The 20402-nt window shown below is 43.9% G+C and overlaps 1 protein-coding gene across 1 annotated transcript; it reads right to left on the reverse strand.

Moving 5' to 3' along the window:
* Window positions 1-1691: 1691 nt before the first annotated feature.
* Window positions 1692-18878, reverse strand: mfhas1 (multifunctional ROCO family signaling regulator 1). Its single transcript, XM_085792660.1, has 2 exons — window positions 15448-18878; window positions 1692-1856 (listed from the first exon to the last, which is right to left on the reverse strand). The coding sequence occupies exons 1-2, from the start codon at window positions 18479-18481 to the stop codon at window positions 1726-1728; spliced, it is 3165 nt and encodes a 1054-aa protein (XP_085648786.1). The 5' UTR covers window positions 18482-18878; the 3' UTR covers window positions 1692-1725.
* Window positions 18879-20402: the final 1524 nt, after the last annotated feature.

Raw genomic sequence — 20402 nt, forward strand, 5'->3', positions numbered from 1 at the left:
AAGCTTCTTAGAAATACTCCTAAAAAAAACAAAAAAACAGCTAGGAGTCGACTTATGAATAAAAAGCTGCATTTAAAAGTTCGTTATCAAGCGTCTTACTCAGACTTTTACTGAAGTGTAGGACTCAATTGAGTTATGACACTACAATGCGCCGTAAACTGAATTTTAGATGACGTCACTTCCAAGTCCACGGGAATGACCAATGGCTAAAGGGAATCCCTAATTATAGAAATATAATAAATGGTAGTGTATATTCAACCGTATTTGACAATAATCTACAAAATATTACAAACTATGTACATTGGGAATGAATATAATAAATAAATGTTTCCTAATCATTCCATTTCATTAATTCAGCGTTACATTGTTGCATTTTTCCAGTGGCGAGAAGTCGAAGCGTTGTGACTGTGATGAGGTTTTATAATTCAGCAGTGAAAGCTCTGCTGTTAGAGGTTATCGGCCACTCCAAACCAATGGGGAAGTAGGAGTGATTCTTAGACTGGAGAAACTTGATAAATAGCTTTTATTCTGAAGTTTGGGAGTAGGATTGAATCCCACAAATCCAATTCTCAGCGCTGAAGACTAAAATGACGCTCTAAGACGCTTGATAAAAACTTGATAAAAACGGCCCCAGGTCTCTGGTCTCTGCTCTGGGTTCAGTTCATGTTTCTTCACCGTGTGTAGAAAGAAATGTTTGGTTCTTGTTGACGAGTCTGAGAGGTTTGTGGACCATGAGGGAGGGATGGGGAGGAGGAGGGGGAGGAGGAGGAGGAGGAGGAGGAGGGGTGAAGTCTGTGGTCATCATCCTCCTTCAGTGTCAGTGACGAGTCAAAACCTGGAGCAGAAGAAGGAGAAGAAAAAGAAAACGACATCATCATCAGTGGTGTTGTCAAATTTGGGTTTACTGCTTTAGATAGATAGAACGATAGATAGATAGAACGATAGATAGATAGATAGATAGATAGATAGATAGATAGATAGATAGATAGATAGATAGATAGATAGATAGATAGATAGATAGATAGATAGATAGAATCATTCTATCTATCGATATATATATCGATATATATAATGATATATAGAAAGATATAACGATAGATACAGTAGATATAACAATCGATAGATAGATAGATAGATAGATAGATAGATAGATAGATAGATAGATAGATAGATAGATAGATAGATAGATATAACGATAGATAGATAGATAGATAGAATGATAGAACGATATATAGATAGAACGATAGAACGCTAGACAGATAGCTAGAATGATAGAACGATAGATAGCTAGAATGATAGAACGATAGATAGCTAGATAGATATAACGATAGATAGATAGATAGAACTATAGATAGATAGATAGATAGATAGATAGAACGATAGATAGATAGAACGATAGATAGATAGAACGATAGATAGATAGAACGATAGAACGATAGAACGATAGAACGATAGAACGATAGAACGATAGATAGATAGATAGATAGATAGATAGATAGATAGATAGATAGATAGATAGATAAACTTACATGTGAGGCAGTGAAGACGACGACGGGGGATGATGTCACTTCAGCCGGAGGATCGGTTCAGGTTGGAGGGGGGAGTGTGTGTGTGTGTGTGTGTGTGTAGGTGGGTCCAGGTGTGTGTGTGTGTGTGTGTGTGTGTGTGTGTGTGTGCGGGTCCATTGTGTCTGTGTGTGTATTTTGTCTGGGTGGGGGGGTGGTATCACTTGAGACAGGGGCTGACCACGGTCGGGGTCGGGGGGTAGACCAGCGCCACGTGGACCCGCTCTGATCCGTTCTTTGGACAGATGATCTCAGTCAGACCCTCGGGCCGCGGCTGAGTCAGCAGCTCACCTGCAGCACAGGGACATCATATATTTAATTATTTATTTCTGACATGTTTTTCTTTTTTTTTTTTAATGGGAACAGGCATATACAATGTATAAACCGACAATACACTGACCAATAAACAAACAGACAGATGACAAAAGACAGAGTAGACTCAACAACACAACAAAGACATGACCAAAACAGGACACAAAAAAAAAAACATATAAACACGCACAAGAAAATAAAACTAAACTAAACAAAAAAAAACAAAACTACAACAAAAAAAAAGGATGTGAAACTACTAAAATTAAATTAACAGTAACTACTTAGTATACCTTCACTCAAAAGTAAGTTTTTTAAAATGTACTTGTTTTTAGATAATTTTCACTTGTTTCAAACAAATTTTCACTTGAAATAAGTAGAAAAATCTGCCAGTGAAAGTAAGTTTTTTGTGCTTGTAATAAGGAAGAAAAACTTGTTCCACTATCAGATTTTTTCTACTTATTCGAAGTGAAAATATGCTTGAAAGAAGTAAAAAGTGTCTAAAAACAAGCTACTTTTAATATGATGTGTCTTATTTTAAGTATAATGATATTTGTTTTGACTAGAAATGACATTTTGACTAGAAATAAGACAAATATTCTTGGTAAGATACTTGAGTTTTTGCAGTGTAATGCTGCATTAGCATCAAAACAAGGTAGGCTAAATAAAAAACGATAATACATATGTAGTCTAAAAAAAAAAAACTGGAAAAGTTAGGGGGAGGGGCCCACTTTAGTATTCTTTAAGGGGGCCCAGAATTCCTAGCAACGGCCCTGTACATGTGTATAATAAAAGAATAAATGGAACTGATCCTCCACTTCTTCATTGCAAAATTTCCGACATGTTAATTGAATCAGACTTCATCACACACAATTTCAGTTACACAATACAAGCAACATGACCGAAAGGGAAAACGGGAGAAGCATAAAGCTAATCAGGTCCCGCCCCGATTACCATTTTTCTTTCTTAGCATACGTGATACAACAGCAGAATAACGTTAAACCCCTTTCTCTGGGTTTAAATCAATTTATAATTGTCTAGAATAGAGTTTCGTATTTCTTTTTTAAAAGTTTCTCGATTTTTTAACCTCATCATCTAGTTTGTTCCACTGTTTGACACCAGTGACTGAGATAGAAAAGGATTTTAGCTTTAGTAGTTCTCACTCTCCTCTGCCTAAATAACATATTTCCTCTCAGATGTGTGCGTCACTGCTCTGTCTATGAAATCATCAATGGGGGACAAACATAGAGCTGCAACAATTCATCAATTATTAAATAAATAATCAATTATTTAAATAATTGAAAAATTGGTTTGAGTTTATAAAGAAAAAAAAGTCCAAATTCTCTGGTTTCAGCTTCTTCAATGTGAATATTTCTGGTTTCTTTGTTCCTTTATGACAATAAACTGAGTCTCTCTTTGGTTTGTGGACAAAACAAGACATTTGAGGGTTTGGGAAAACACTGATTGATATTTTTCAACATTTTTTTAAAACATTTTATTGACCAAACAACTAATCGATTAATCGTTTAAATAATCAACAGATAAATGGATAATAAAAATTAATCATTAGTTGCAGCTTTAGACAAATGTGAAGTTTGTAAATGTGACAGTTTATCAGTAATATCAGTAATCAATACAAAATCAGTTTATAGCTGACAGACTGACTGAACAGCAGAGGGCGCAACTACACACACATTCACACTTTGAATTCAACACACACACACACACACAGAGCAGGGAGATGTTTGCCTTCAGTCTGAACTCGGGGCAAAGAGCAGCAGCTGGTTGTTGTGATTTCTAGTTTCCTGTGAGCGAGCGGACATCGACACTGTGAACACACACACAGACAGGGAGGGAGAGGACTTCCTGACGTGTCACATGACTCTCCTCCAGTACAGGAAGTGGAAGTGCGAGGCAGCAGCTGCAGGTCGATACGAAGCTCCGCCCCCTGTGATGTCATCACCGTGTCACAACAGGATCATATTAAAAACCTGTTTTATCAGGTCGACTGATCTGGATTTAACTGTTACACACACACACACACACACACACACACACACACACACACACACACACACTTCTCTGATGGTCCATCCGACCTCTGACCCCGGTGAATCCAGGTTTTAATCCCAGATTAACATTTCAACGTCACAGACAGACAGAGACACAGATTATCTGTCATCACGCAAATACATATAGATACAATACACAGGATGAAGAGAGGAAGGAGAAGGAGGAGGAAAGGAAGGGGGGAAATAAAAGAAGAGGAGAAGGGGAAGAGAAGAGAAGGAGGATGAGAAGGAGAAGAGAAGGAGAAGAAGGAGGAAAAGAGAAGAGAAGGGGAATAAGAAGGAGAAGGGGAAAGAGAAGAGAAGGAGGAGGAGAAGGAGTAGGAGGAGGAGAAGGAGAAGAAGAGAAGAAGGAGGAGGAGAGAAGAAGGAAAAGGAGGAGGGAAAGAGAAGAGAAGGGGAGAAGAAGGAGGAGGAGGAGGAGAAGGAGAAGAAGAGAAGAAGGAGGAGGAGAGAAGAAGGAAAAGAAGGAGGGAAAGAGAAGAGAAGGGGAATAAGAAGGAGAAGGGGAAAGAGAAGAGAAGGAGGAGGAGAAGAAGGGAAAGAGGGAGGGAAAGAAGAGAAGGGGAAGGAGTAGGAGGAGGAGAAGGAGAAGGAGAGGGAGGAGAAGGGGAGGAAGAAGAAGGAGTAGGAGGAGGAGAAGGAGAAGAAGAGAAGGAGGAGGAGAGAAGAAGGAAAGGGAGGAGGGAAAGAGAAGAGAAGGGGAAGAAGAAGTGGGAGGAGAAGGAGAAGAAAAGGAGGAGGAGAAGAAGGAAAAGAGGGAGGGAAAGAGAAGAGAAGGGGAAGAAGGAGGAGGAGGAGAAGAGGAAAAGAAGGAGGAGGAGAGAAGATGAGAAGGGGAAGAACAAGGAGAAGAGGGGAAGAGGAAAAGAAGGAGGGAAAGAGAAGAGAAGGAGAAGTCAGATGTTTTCATGACAGAAGCAGCTCAGACATCCAGATGTGTCTCAACTAGGTCACAGTCTGACTCCTCCTCCTCCTCCTCCTCCTCCTCTCCCCCCCTCCCTCACTGTGACTGAGGAGTCACTGACATCAAGAAGCAGGAATGCCCCCCCCCCCCCCCCCCCCCCCCCCCCCCCCCCCCCCCCCCCCCCCCCCCCCCCCCCCCACACCCACACACACACACACACACACACACACACACACACACACACACACACCCCATCAGCAGGTAGACCGATCATTTACATTCCTCTACTGACGACCTTAAAAGGAAGCAGCCTGTTCTCTGGGAGCACGAGGAGTCTCACTGAGCTACACACACACACACACGCACACACACACACTGGTGTAGACACACACCCGATACAGGAAGTGACAAGAGAGGGTTAAAATCTATAATCTATAATCTATAATCTTTGATCTATAATCTATAATCCAGGGTGAAACCGGCCATTGTATTAATACATGATGATGTGTGTGCGTGCGGTCTCGGCCGAGCTGAGAGAAGGACGCTGATCTAAGACCCGGAGTGACCCACACACACACACACACACACACACACACACACACACGCACACACACACACACAGAGTCGGTGTGTGTGTGTGGTGTGTGTGTGTGTGTGTGTGTGTTCGTGCTCCAGCGTCGCTCATCCTGATTAAATATTTACTGTCTCCAGTCTGAAATAGAAATGAACACAAAGCTGCATCATCTCAATCTCACACACACACACGCACACAGACAGACACACACACACACACACACACACACACACACACACACACACACACACACACACACACACACACACACACACACACACACACACACACACACACACACACACACACACACACACACACACACACACACACACACACACACACACACAGACACACACACACACACACACACTCACACATTCACATACACATACACAGACACACACACACACACACACTGAACCAGGTCAGGCTTCGGCCCAGAACAAAAGATCATATGTGATGTGAAATCAGATTATGTCACAGAATCAACTCTAATCCACCTGAGTCGACCCCAGATGAACACACACACACACACACACACACATTGGTTGTGTGTGTGTGTGTGGGGGGGGGGGTTGGTCCATTAATCTAGAGCAGTAGCAGTGACCCCCAATGATGTGACACTTTGTAAATATTGTAGAGAATTTTCTGGAAGAAAGTGGTACAATTTCTCCCCAAAAAACGCTTAAACATTTCTAAAAAAAAAGTGGTTAGATTAGTTACATTTTTTCTATAAAAACAGCGGACAAGATTTTAAAAAAAGAATTCTAGAAAAAAGTGTTAACATTTTCCCCCCAAAAAAGTTAAAAAAAAAAAAAAAAAAATTCTAGAAAAAGGGGTAAAAATTCTTTAAAAAAAAAAAAAATCTAAAAAATATTTTAAAATTCTACAAAAAGTGGTAAAAATTCTAAAAAAAAAAATAAAAAAAAGTTTAGAAATTAAAAAAAAAAAGTGGTAAATATTCTCTAATTTTTTTTTTAAGTTTAAAAATTCTAGAAAAAAGTGGTAGCCTATTTTATATGATTTTTTTTTTATTTATGTATTTATTTATTTATTTATTATTTATTGCTCAGTAATTTTTCTGACCAATTTGTCTATTTAATTTATCCCTTTTTAATTATTTATTTTATTATGACAATTTATTTATTTACTTTTTCTGTATTCTATTAGTATTTTCATTATTATTTGTATTACTGCCATATGTTTAAAGTGTTCTATGTTGTTGTATGAATATAAAAACCAATAAAGATATGTTTAAAAAAAAAAAAAAGTGGTAGCCTAGCCACTTTGAGAACCACTGATCTAGAATCAAAAAGGAGAGGGTTTATTCCCCCCTGTTACACAGTGTCACTGATCCAGGTGGCAGCAAAGCATGATGGGAAATGTAGTAAAAAAAGAAAAAAGAAAAAGAATGTGTGTGTAAAAAGTGAACAAGAGAGAGAGAGAGAGAGAGAGAGAGAGAGAGAGAGAGAGAGAGGCCCTGAGCTCAGTCTGAGGATTAACACACACACACACACACAGTCAGCAGACTCCATTTCATGCTTCTTTCATCCCGTGTGTGTGTGTGTGTGTGTGTGTGTGTGTGTCTGAACCAGTGGAGCAGATGATTCCACGTCCTGTTTCCAGTGCGCACACACACACACACACACACTTGGTGCATATGAGGAGTTATGTGACCTCTGTTCAGGTGTGTGTGTGTGTGTGTGACAGAGAGATCGGAGCTTGGATCAGTGGAGAGCCCCCCCAAAACACACACACACACCGAACACACACACACACCCCTCCCCCTCCTCAGGAATGTGGCCGAGCTCCACGGCAGGAAGAAGAACCAGGTCACTGAGACCTGATCAGACCTGATCGTCGCCGAGCTACGGTGGCCCCGAGGGGTCAAAGACCACGACGAGGCTCCAGATGTGAGCAGCTGTTCTGAATCTGAACCGTTACGTCACTCTCAGATGACTCCCGGACATTTTTCCTCCTCCACCTCTCACACTTTCCCAACTCCCCACGGTCAAATGAAAGGTCACTGGGGCCTGGTTTCTTTAGGAGGAGGTTTATCTCTGGGTGAACTCTGGATGTCCCCCGTTTCAGAATGAAAAGTCCATTTTTTGGACCCGTAATTTAAAGGGATAGTTCAACATTTTGGCAAATTGGCCCATTGCCATAATCGCTATAGTCATAGCAGTAGGTTCATTACCTTTAATTGTAGGTGTAAGCTATTTTCATAATATAATGACGGAACAATACGAAACGGAGCCGTTTTCGAGGTAAATACAGGGTAAATACGGAGACTGCTTGCTGAAAAACTGTCCCTGAACGCAACGCGCATCAGCGGTTTTGTATGAATTTACCTCGAAAACGGCTCCGTTTCGTATCGTTCCGTCATTATCTCATAGCGTGGTGGTTGTGCAGGTCACAACTTGTCTACAAAAGCGCTGTGGAGTTTTGGGATTTTGTATTTGATGAGTTTAATGAGGGAAACCAAGAAATTCCCTTAGCCTCCATAGCGTAGCTCTGAGCAGCCAGCTGCTGCGCTCCGCTGCTCCGTTCTAAAAATAGCTTACACCTACAATTAAAGGTAACGAACCTACTGCTATGACTATAGCAATTATGGCAATGGGCCAATTTGCCAAAATGTTGAACTATCCCTTTAAAGCCCCAGTATGTAACTCATTTGGCTTTTTTTTTTTTTTTTTTTAGCAAAAATCAAATATTTCTTTCATAAATACGTATTTCACTGAATCCCGAGTATCCGAGTAGGGGTCTCGGGCACTGGGGGGGGGGTCGCTGCCACTACTTTAAAAAAATCCTAGAGGAAACACTGCACATAATATTGTTTGCACTTAAAAAAAATATATATATATTTTAACTTTTATAAATTTTAGTTTTAGTTTCAATTTGTGGAATAAGAAATTTATTTAAAGCTCATGCTTACATCATGCATGTAAATAGTTACAATAAAACATTTCAAAATGCAAGTGCAACTCGGTTAAATAAAAGTCTGTTGGTCCAGTCATATATTTTGTCATTGTATAGTTTTCTTAAAATCTCGTCTCGTCTCGATCTCGTGAGCCGAGTGTATCGTCACACCGCTACCGCATACAAATGAAAGCTTTCTGGTTCCTTAGAATGAGTTGTTACAAGTCGTTACAAACACATAAGTGGGCGACGCACCGAACCGAGGCGGCCATGTTGCATCGTGACCGTAGGTAACCACGGAAACTGAGCGGAGCTGTGGGCTCGGCCTGTTAAAACTGTCACCACTGTGTAGTGTGAGAAAGGACGGAGGCACTGGTGTTGCATTCAGGTGCAGTCAGGCAGACGGCTGTCGGCAAACCAAACGGATGTCATTTTACTCCACCAGAGAAAGACGGTAAAAAACAATACCACATCACCATGACAACATATTGCCACGCCTGTATTGTTTTGCCTCGTGCTGGCGGACCACTTGTTTACATAGACGCTTGTTTATCCTGTTACATGCAGCGTCTGTTGTCTGTCTGACGTCCGCCCGATTTCACGTGAATGCAACATCAAGAATACGTTCAGATATGCAACCGCACCGCTAGATGGGGGGAATTCCTACACATTATACCTTTTAACTAACAGATATCACTATGAAACTTCCCAAGTTTATCACTCACATTAAGACAAATATATTTTGCATAACAAGTTTTGTCAACTTTTATGTTTAAATATGTAAATGAGGCAATATCTAATTAAATATGCGCTAATTTGCATACATTTCCAGAACAGAAACCTGAACAATGGATGAAGCTACTTTCAAAATTCTTGTTTCATTTTGTTGACATATTAGAGTCTAAAGTTTTCACAGAGGGGATTTTGGATATCTCTTTTTATCACTCTGTAAATGAGAAAATACTGTCACCAGCCCTAAAAAAAAAATCAAATTTCGTCCTGTCTTTTGGAATAAAATGTTGTATGAATGATATATCAACAATCCCCTCTGTAAAAACCTTCAGAATATAGGCAGGAATAAAAAAATAAATAAAATAAAAACATATGTAGTCAATGACGTAAACGAAACGGCTTCTCACACTGGTGGTGGCGGCGACGATGAACTTTCACTTCTCAGAGTTCACACAGTCCAGATGTGCAGCAGCAGCAGCAGCAGCAGCAGCAGCAGCAGCAGCAGCAGCAGCAGCAGCAGCACATCTGGACCCAGAGCTCCGGGAATCCCCTCAAAACTGCTGTCTGTCTCTGTCTGTGTGTGTGTGTGTGTGTGTGTGTGTGTGTGTGTGTGTGTGTGCGTGCGTGTGTGGTCCAGCTGCTAACATCTGGTGTGTAATGAGATAAGCTGCCCTCGTGCCACTGAGCAGGGATCTGCCACACGCTAATGTTTACAGCACACAGACACACACAGACACACACACAGACAGACGATCTGATCTTCAGTGACGGGTCTGTGATGCGTTCAGGGTCCAGTTATTTTATGGATCAGCTGCAGCAGTGACTCTTAAAGGGATAGTTCAACATTTTGGCGAATTGGCCCATTGCCATAATAAATCCCTATAGTCATAGCAGTAGGTTCGTTACCTTTTTTTTGTCGGTGCAAGCTATTTTTAGAACGGCGGAGCAGAGCCGCGAGCTGCTCAGAGCTACGCTACGGAGGCTCATTATGGGATTTCTTTGGTTTCCCTCATCAAACTCATCAAATACACAATCCAACAACTCCACAACGCTCTGGTGGACAAGTTGTGACCTGCACATTCACCACGCTATGAGATAATAACACAACGTTACCACACAGAGTTGTTTTAGAGGGAAATTCATGCAAAACCGCTGATGCGCGTTGCCTTCAGGGACAGTTTTTCCAACAAGCAGTCTCTGTATTTACCTCTAAAAATAAGTCAAACACCCAAACAGCCTTCGAAAAGTGATATTTCCATAATATTCAATGACTTCCTGTCTTCTTCTGCCTCTGGGTCACATGACCAGCTGAAGCTTCAGCCTCGGCTTCACCGACTGTACAACAGGTTTACAGCTTTTTATACCTGACCTCTCTGACCGGCGGCTCTGATCCTTTTTACATGAGTCACTCGCACTCGTCCCGTCTCGACACGAGGAACCAGCATGAAAAAAAACACACAGGTGGAGTCACATCACATGTCAGAGGTCAAAGGTCAGGATTACTGCAGGGTGGTGATGATGTAACAGCAGCATCATCATCATCCTCCTCTCCAACAGATTACTCACCTACACTTTCAATACGCTAACGAGAAGCTAAGCTGTGAGGTCAGAGGGGACAGTGAACGCACCGTCCTGTCTCTGACTCTGTTTGTTGGCAGCAGAGTGAGGAGCTGCACATTTACCCAGAATGCACCAGGCCAGCACGCAACGTCACGGACTCGGATCAAACTGATGCAACAAACAACAAACACATGATGATGATGATGATGATGATCAGCTGTTTGACCTCGTTAGCATCACATGGTGTTTTCAGTACAGACAAACAGATAAAAGATGTTCTTAAAGGAACAGTTCAACATTTAGTGTCAGATTCTCCTCTCACCATAATCCCTATAGTCATAGCAGTAGTAGGTTCATCACCTTTAATTATCGGTGCATGTTGTTTTGAGATCGGTGGGGCAGAGACGTGAGCTGTCCCTCATCAAACTCATCCACTGCAAAAACTCAAAATCTTTCCAAGAATATTTGTCTTATTTCTTGTCAAAATGTCTCATTTCTGGTCAAAACTAATCTCTTTCACCTAAAAATCAACTTGTTTTTAGATCATTTTCACTTGTTTCAAACTAATTTTCACTTGAAATAAGTAGAAAAATCTGCCAGTGAAAGGAAGTTTTTTGTGCTTGTAATAAGAGAGAAAAACTTGATCCACTTCATGTGTTGTAATCAAGTCATATATTGCTTTTTTAAAACGGTTACCAATAATGGCAATATGAATAATAGCAGGTGAAAGTCACTGCTCAATCCACTCTACCATTGTTAACCCTCCCCGGAGGTAAAAGTTCACCTTAAACATATTCAACTAATTTAGTCTATTTGTTAACGTTGTAAAAACACCAACTGTCTTTTGCTACCGACTGCAATAGTACTTTGTGGATACATGACAACAAACTTCCATTCATAACAGTCATACGTGCCTGTGGGGAGTGATAGCCTTTGCTGTGATAAGGCTTCTGTGGTATATGCTCATTATATCATGGTTAACAACCAATTTTATAATGTCACGTAATGTTAGATGATTATCTCACAGCGTGGTGAATGTGCAGGTCACAACTTGTCCACCAGAGCGTTGTGGAGTTGTTGGATTGTGTATTTGATGAGACCTGTACCATTCACCTCCATTGTGTTCACTGCAGCAGCTCACGTCTCTGCCCCGCCGATCTCAAAACAACATGCACCGATAATTAAAGGTGATGAACCTACTGCTATGACTATAGGGATTATGGTGAGAGGAGGATCTGACTAAAATGTTGAAATATCCCTTTAAAAGATGCTAACAATATTAACTGTGTTAACTAAATGTACAGGTAGAGGTGAGGCCCCGCCCCCCTCCTCCTCCGTCTCCCGTGACGACAGTGTTGTGACAGCGCGAGTTAAATCAGCTGCGTCTGTTCAACTGCTGGAACTGGATCAGGAACTGGATCGGGTTTAATCCCCCACACACACACACACAGAGCCTCTAACTGGATTAAGAGGAACCGGCTGAGCAGCAGGGAGTCTCTCTCACACTCTCTCACACTCTCACACACACTACACACACACACACACACTACACACACATACACACACACACACACACACACAGGGAACACACACAGAATACGCTCTATTGATGATCCTTCAATAATCACTGGGATCATTTTCAGCCAATGGTGAGAGTGAAGTCGATGTCGACATCTTCACTCTGTGTTTACGTCCGTTGCTAAGCGACGTCTCGTTACCTTCAGGGCTCCAAACTAACTTTTTTTTTTCCTGACACCTGTGATGACAGATTAGCCTACAGGTTACAGATTTTAAAGGACAATTCCGGGCAAATTCAACCTGGAGGCTCTAGTTTCCTAATATTTTAGGTCTTAAAAGAAGGAATCTGAAGATTTTCTGTTTAATTGCTCCTGTTTTGCGGCCACGGCAGCGATGAATAGGAGCGGATTGAAGTTCCGCTGTTTAGGCTGTTTACATCCCTCAAAGCCGCTTTTTTTTTTTCACAGACAACATCAGATAGCCCCCATTCATTGCTGCCGTGGCGATGTGGGGAAAAACATAACTACTACTGCAAAACAGGAGCAATTAAAAAGAATATCTTCAGTTTCCTTCTTTTAGACCTAAAATATTAGGAAACTAGAGCTCCAGGTTGAATTTTCCCGGAATTGTCCTTTCAGTTTTCAGATTTCCAGTGTTAAAAAAAAACCCTGCAAATTTACTGGTTGCACATGTGCAGGTAGAAAGAAAATTTACTTGCACTGTCTCAAATTTTAAGAGCAAAATGCCTCCATTTCGAGCCCTGACCTTCATGTTGTGTTCACTGACACAACAACGCAGTGTGTTCCAGGCCGCAGTGACCTCTGACCTCGGGCACGAAGCTGCAGCAGCAGCAGCAGGTAAAGCTGCAACGTGTTTGTTTTTAGATCGATTCATTGATTAGCGGAGCCAATAATCAGCTGATGACGAGGAGGCGTTTAGAACAGAACTCAGATCAGCGTCCAGTCGGCAGAGCTACTGCAGCAGCTATTTCTGTGTCGCACTAAATTTAAGACAACATGACACTGTGTGAAGCTGATCTCTTACACACACACACACACACACACACACACACACACACACACACACAGATACACACACACACACACACACAGTGGAGCCAGGAATATCACATCCATAAAAGGCCGACAAAACATACACACACTCTGACTGTCTGTTTGAGCAGCTACAGCTCGATCAGGTAACTCTCAGGTGACTTTATGACCTTTAGCGAGGGGAGGGGGGCGTCGCACAAATCACTTCACCTCAGTAACAACAAACAAACACACACAAACACTAAAATCAACTGGCTTTGTTCAAAAACAACTGGAAACATCATTCTTTAGTCAAGATTTGCAGCATTTCTGGATCTGTCAATGTTTATCCTTCATTTTCTATGTAAATTGTTGATTTTTTTTCTCCTATTCTTTATGTTATGAATCTCTGTATTATCTTTTTACTTGAAAGACCACCACTGTTGTTTTTACATAACCTTTTTTGGCTTCCATCTCTCCTGCACAATGTTTAATTTCATTATTTTTCATTGTTTTATTATGTGAAAATAAACTAAACTAAACTAACATTGATTATTAAATTGGTCTACAGGTGTGACATCATGATCTCAGAGCCAGGAAACGCCCTCGCCATCGGTTATTTCCTATCGATTGATTATTGTAACAGACACACGAAGCCTCAGGAGTTTGTCCGTCATCACTTCCCGTAGCTCAGAGCTCGACCTCACCATTAGAGGAAGAGGAACCATCGCATGAGTCAGACTGAAGCTGCTGATAATTTAATACAGGCTTTTAGCTTTTAGCAGCTGACCACACACACACACACACACACACACAAAGACAAAGACAAAATCAATTCCATATCAAGCTCAAGGTAACGGCATCAGCCTCTGTGTCTTTGTTGAACCCTAACCACCAAAAAAAACAACTATCATCATCATCTTCATCATTATTATTATTATTAGCAAGCAGAAAACTGATCAATATTTAATATCTAATGTTTAATGTCAGGGCTTTTCAGGGTGGGGAGGGGAAGTGTGGGGGGTTTGTTACGAGACGTCAGGTCAGTGAGTTCAGAAATCCAGTCGTTTGTTCCAGATCCTGAACTCTTAGTGAGTCTGGATCAGATAAAACCGAGTCATGATGTCACAGGAATCCAGGAAGTGAGGGAAACAAAGCAGAGGTGGGTTGAAGGGAGGAGGAGGGAGGGGGGGCTGAAACTACCGTCTCCCTCCCCATGATGGATATAGTACGTATATGTTGGTGTAAACGGCATAAACGTGATAATAAGTCACTATAACAGTTATCCGTTCATTAACCTGGTGGTTAGCCTAATTGTAATACTGTTTATTCCAAATATGCAAATCGTATAAAGCTTCCTCGATTGCTACTAAGCAAATTCTTTGCTCAACATAATGTAGAAATGAAACACAAAGGAATATCACATCCATAAAAAGAAAATAAATGACATTTTAGGAACTGAAAAGATCCTGCTGCTGCTGTTGCTGCTGCTGTGTTGTAGTCTTGGTTACTATGGTGATGAATGAGTGTGTGTCTGTGTAGGGTTGAAAAATGTCAATCAGTGTTTCTCAAACCACAAGACGACGTCTTCAAATCTCTTGTTTTGTCATAAAGGAGCTAAATATTCAATGTTAAGAAGCTGAAATCTGAGAATTTTGACTTTTGGACTACTCAAACTGATTATTCAATAATCAAAATAGGCCTAGTTGACGATTAATTTAAAAGGGACAACGAGGAGTTTCTATTTGGTTATAAAAAAGTCTCACGTTAATATGGATGAATCTACGTTACCTACACTTATTAATGGGCCCATTTTCGATAAATATATGGTTTTGTCTCTATCGTTATTTTGTTATTATTAGTGGTGGCGGAAATGCTGGTCGGCTCTTTACTTTCGGTTTCGCGGCGAGTCATGAGAATAACGCCGCTGAATCGCCGTTTATGGTCGGAACTACGACGGTATCTGATCGTCTTCGAACCTCTGACTTTAATTCTTGATGAATGAAAACATGAGTCTGTCTTGTGCCGGTCAAAGAATTTCACGGTGCGGAGGCTCATAAATGTAGTGTGAAAACGCTTCGCTTTTCCAAAACTCCTCGTTGTCCCTTTAAGAAGCTGAAATCAGAGAATTTGCACTTTTCTTCTTAAAAAACTACTAAAAAAATGGTTATTCAACTGTCAAAATAATTGACGATTAATTTAATGATCGATTAATTGTTGCGGCTCTAAGTGTGTGTGTGTGTCTGAGCGCTGGACTGACCTGGGAAGGCGTGTGGGCTGGACGAGCCTCGCTTCAGGCACTTGGAACAGAGGATGTGTACGGAGTAGTGCAGGCCGGGCCACTCCTGCAGCAGCACGTTCAGCTCCTCCACCAGCGGCGTCACGGCCTGCCACGCCGTCCAGATGTTGGGCAGCGAGGCCTGGCTGGCGATGGACAGCGTCTCCGCCTGCAGCCTCCCTCGGGCCGGCCGGTGGCTGATCACCACGGGCACTTTCCCCCGGTAGGCGAAGATCTGGTGCCGGCCGTCCGACCGCTGCACCACGTGGCTGTTGATCTGCACGCTGAAGCGAGCGAACAGTCCGGGGGGAAACAGGAAGGGGAAGCTGTACTCGATGTGCAGCTGCTCCACGGAGAAGAAGTGACACTGAGGCAGAGAACCGCCACCGCCGCCGCCGCTGGACGAAGCCTCGGCCTCGGCCCGCGGCTCCTCGCTGCTGACGTAGCTGGGGAACTTGTACCAGGCGGTGGCGCCGTTCAGAGGCTTGCTGCGCGGCTTGTTGATGCAGTAGCAGATTCCCATCTTCTCCAGCAGCTCCATGATGAGGTGCAGGTCCTGCTGCGTCTGGATCAGCGGCCGGAGCAGCAGCCGGATCACGTTGGAGGGCAGAAGGCCGTGCTGCAGGAAGCCCTCCACGTGGTGCTTCAGGTGCGTCACCCTGAGGTTCTCCCCCTTCTCGTCCTCGATCACCAGACTCACCCGCCCCTTGTCCCCCCGCTCCCCCTCGGACAGGAGCCGGTCCAGCAGCGTGGACTCGTCCCTCTGGAAGAAAACGTTAAGAATTGCAATAAACCGCGGAAGATTGTGAAAAACATACTCCTTAAGCGTGAGGCTGTCCTCGAAGTACAGCAGCTTCCCGCTCTCGTGCAGGTAGGATAAGGCGCTCTGCAGCCGGTCCTCGGTGAGCCCCGCCTGGAGGCCCAGACGGGCCGAGTCCCACCACGACAGCCATAAGTCTTTGGGCTTAAAGTGCAGCTCCTCCAGCATCTGCCACGACTTTGGCAGCACGCGGTGGAGGTTGGGGAAGATCTCCCGGTGGTCCGCGACAGACATGAGCTTCTCCCTCAGCCGCTGGACGTTCCTCTGCTCCGCCTCCGTGCAGCTGACGCTCAGCAGCGGAGACAGGATCTGCAGCCGGTGGTTCAGCATGAACTTCAGCTGGGCTTTCCTCCGCCGCAGGTTCCTGTCCGAGACGCCGTAGAAGAGGACGTGGGGGCTGGAGGAGCGGACGCCGAAGCCCTGCTCCAGCGCCTGGTCCACCTGCAGAGCCAAAGTCCTCAGGCTCTGGATGTCGCTCCTCTCCTGCAGGCCGATCTGCCGGTGAACGTCCAGCGTCTTCTCCTCCACCTCCACCGCCCCACACAGGTCCGCGTGCGTTCCCACCAAGCACACGACGGCGTGGGGCACTTTGGCACTGAGGAGGTGCAGGAAATATCCGACGTGAGCGTAGAAGTTCTTAGGCGAATACGTTTTGAGATTGACCACGAGGACGTAGAGAGCACCGGGGGAGAGGAAAAAGGGTTTGATGAGGTCGTAGTTTTGCTTCCCTGACAGGTCGTACACCAGGAACGTGAGGCAGCGCTCGGCGTCGGCCACCCAGTTGGTGACCTCGATCCCTTTGTTGTTGTTGCCCTGGTTTCCTTTGACGTCCTCCTGCGGGCTGCTGCTCACCATGCTCTGCCTCAGCCGGGTTTTCCCAGCGTTCTTAGCTCCCATCAGGACCAGCTTCAGCCGCGGCTTCACGGCCAGCTGGGAGTGCGCGAGCTCCTTCTGGTAGGCCGCGATGTACGGGATGCCCTTCATGCAGACCTCGTACGGCGGCTGGATGAGAGGGTTGTCCTTCACCTTCCAGATGTTCACTTTGGACAGCTTTCCAAAGTTATCCGGAAGTATGGCTATTTGGTTACCCTGTAGGACCAGTTCCTCCAGCTTCTCCAAGTCCACGATCGAGTCCGGCAGATACGTGACGTTGTTGTTGTCCAACCAAAGGTTCACCAGCTTCTCGAGGTGACCTATCTCCTCGGGAATTTGAGTCAGTTTGTTCCTGCTCAGGTAAAGCTCCTCCAACCCCGTGATGCTTAAAACCACCTGGGGGAAGTCCTCCAGCTCGTTGGAGGACAGGTTGAGCATTTTCAGTCTTTGCAAGCTCCCGAACGAAGGCGGCAGCGCTGTGAGGTTGTTCCCGTCCAGCATCAGGCTCTCCAGATTCTGCAGGCGGCAGAAGGCGTCGGGCAAGGCGGTCATGTGAAGACTGCTCAGCCACAGGATCTTGATGGACCGCAGCTTCTTGATATCCACCGGCAACGCCTCGAACTTGTTCCCGGAGCAGTCCAGCTCCTCCAGCTCGCTGAGGGCCAGGATCTCGGCGGGGAACTGGTTCAGCTTGTTGTGATCCGCGTCCAGGGTCCGCAGCCGGGAGAGGCCGGAGAAGGACTTGGGAAGGCCGTGCAGGTCGTTGAAGCTGATGTCGAGCTCCTCCAGGTGCTGCAGCAGCGCTCCCAACTGAGCCGGCAGCTGCTGGATCTTGTTGTGGCTGATGCACAGCTTCTTCAGCGCCCTCAGCTCCACGCCTTCCCACGACGACAAGCTCCGCAGACAGTTGTGGCTCATGTCGAGCTCCACCAGCTGCCCCAGCTCGAACACCACGCGCGGCACGGCCGTGAACTTGTTTCTGCGCAGGACGAGGATGCGCAGGTTGTTTAAGGTGGCGCCCAGCCCGTCGGGCAGCTCCTGCAGCGAGTTGTTGCCCAGGTTGAGCGCCTCCACCTCGGATATGTCCTCGGGCAGCGTGATCTGGTTGTTCTTGGAGCAGAGCGTGAGCTGGCGCAGGTTGCTCCGCAGCTTCCTGGAGCGCAGCGCGGCGTCTCTCCACAACCTGGCCGTCTTCAGATTGTTCTCCTTGTCCTCCATGTCGTTGCAGCCCGACCTCACCACCACCACCTCGTCCTCCCTCTTCTCCTCCTCCCCCCCTTCCTCCCCTTCCTCCTCCTCCTTGTTTTCATTGAGAGTTTTCATGATTCCTGAGCAGGCCGCATGGTGCACAAATCAGCGCGCTCCTCCTCAACAGCAACAACAACAAGAAGGAGACAAAGGCACACAGTCCGAGTCGGGAAATAATGATAGTACTAGCGCTACTACTAATGGAGCGTTTCGACGGCAGCGGCAGTAGGAGCAGGAGGAGCGTCTGCGGCCGCGGAGGCATCCTTTTCTCCTGCGCCACTCCTCCCGCACACAATAACGAACAAAAAAAAAAAAAAAAACAGCCGCGGCGTGCGTTTACAGCTCCGGCATCGAGCCCAGATCCGAGCCAAGGTGTCGCGGCGGCGGTGTCTCTCTGTCCGTCCCAGGCGTCCGCATCGTCCTACCTCTCCGTAGCCGCGTTTATCCGCTGTTCTCTCCGCTGCTGCTGTAGCTGCTGTGGCTGTAACCTACTGGCTCTTCCTGCTGGCAGCGGGGAGTGGAAGTGAGGCGGCGGCTCCACACTGCGTCAGATCCACGGACACTCCTCCTCCTTTCTCCTCCTTCCTTCCTGCTGGGAGGAGGAGGGAGAGAGGGAAAGTGATCTTGCTCACACGTACGGATAGAGCTGATTCAAATCCCTAAAGAGGAAATGTAGAAACACATTGGAATTAAAAAAAAACAATAGGCCTATTATAATAATGATAATAAACCTCCTACACTGCAAAAACTCAAAATCTTTCCAAGAATAGGCTATTTGTCTTATTTCTTGTCACAATGTCTCATTTCTAGTCAAAACTAATCTCTTTCCACTTAAAATAAGACTCATCACCTAAAAATTAGATTCTTATAGACTATAATTACAATTTAAAATAAGACTCATCAACTAAAAATTAACTTGTTTTTCAATGATTTTTACTGTTTCAAACAAATTTTCACTCGAAATAGGCCTACCTAAAAAAATTCTGCCAGTGAAAGGAAGTTTTTTTGTGCTTGTAGTGTAATAAGAAAGAAAAACTTGCTCCACTATCAGATTCTTCTACTTAGTTCAAGTGAAAATTGCTTTAAAGAAGGAAAAAGTGTCTAAAAACAAGCTCCTTTTTTAATGTGATGAGTCTTATTTTAAGTATAATGAGATTTGTCTTGACTAGAAATGACATTTTGACTAGGAATAGCCTAAAACAAATATTCTTGCTAAGATTTTGAGTTTTTGCAGTGTTCATACAGCACCGACTATGACAACATGTGTTACCTATATGACACACGTGACGTCATGCTTTATGTCTAAAAGTGTCACAGATAAAAAACATTAAAAAAAATAAAAAAGTGAGGAGTCTTCTGTAGCCTAAATGTTGTTTGTTGTTGGTCCTTAAAATAAATTCTGCTGGAGCTGCTGAAGGTCACTTCCGGTTTGCTCTGACAAACACTCTGCCTCCACCTAGTGGCCGCGAGGAGGAACTGCAGCTCCAGACTGGACCCTCACTGAGCTAATATACACTCATTATTATTTTTCACAGTGGAAATAATAAAATACATAAAAAATAAATATGACTTAAATAACCAGGAGACTTCAGCCAACGAGTATAATTGTTCAAAAATGTTCAAAAAAGATCATTTTTATCCTCGAGCTATTGGAAACTCGTTGGATTATGTCTACATTACAGATTATTTCATTTCATTTTTTTTATTTGTTCCAACCAAGGTAGTTTCACCCAATACATAGCAAACACAACTTTCTTATTCCCTGTTTGGAAAGGTGGTTTGAGAAGATAAATACATCTTATATTGCCTGCCCGCCCTCACTCAAAACATACTTATTCTGAAATAATCTGGCAGTCACTGAGCAACTGTTTTACAATAAAGTAAACAAAATGACAAAGTTTCAATCTGACATTTTTACATTAATGAGAAAGAGTTTGTGAGTCATTCATCACTTTTGTCATAAATTCTGATTGTTATTTCTTCTATCATTTTCTTG

This window comes from Trachurus japonicus, chromosome 12, assembly GCF_045865225.1.
Source record: "Trachurus japonicus isolate A0001 chromosome 12, Traja_1.0".
Lineage (NCBI taxonomy): Eukaryota > Metazoa > Chordata > Actinopteri > Carangiformes > Carangidae > Trachurus > Trachurus japonicus.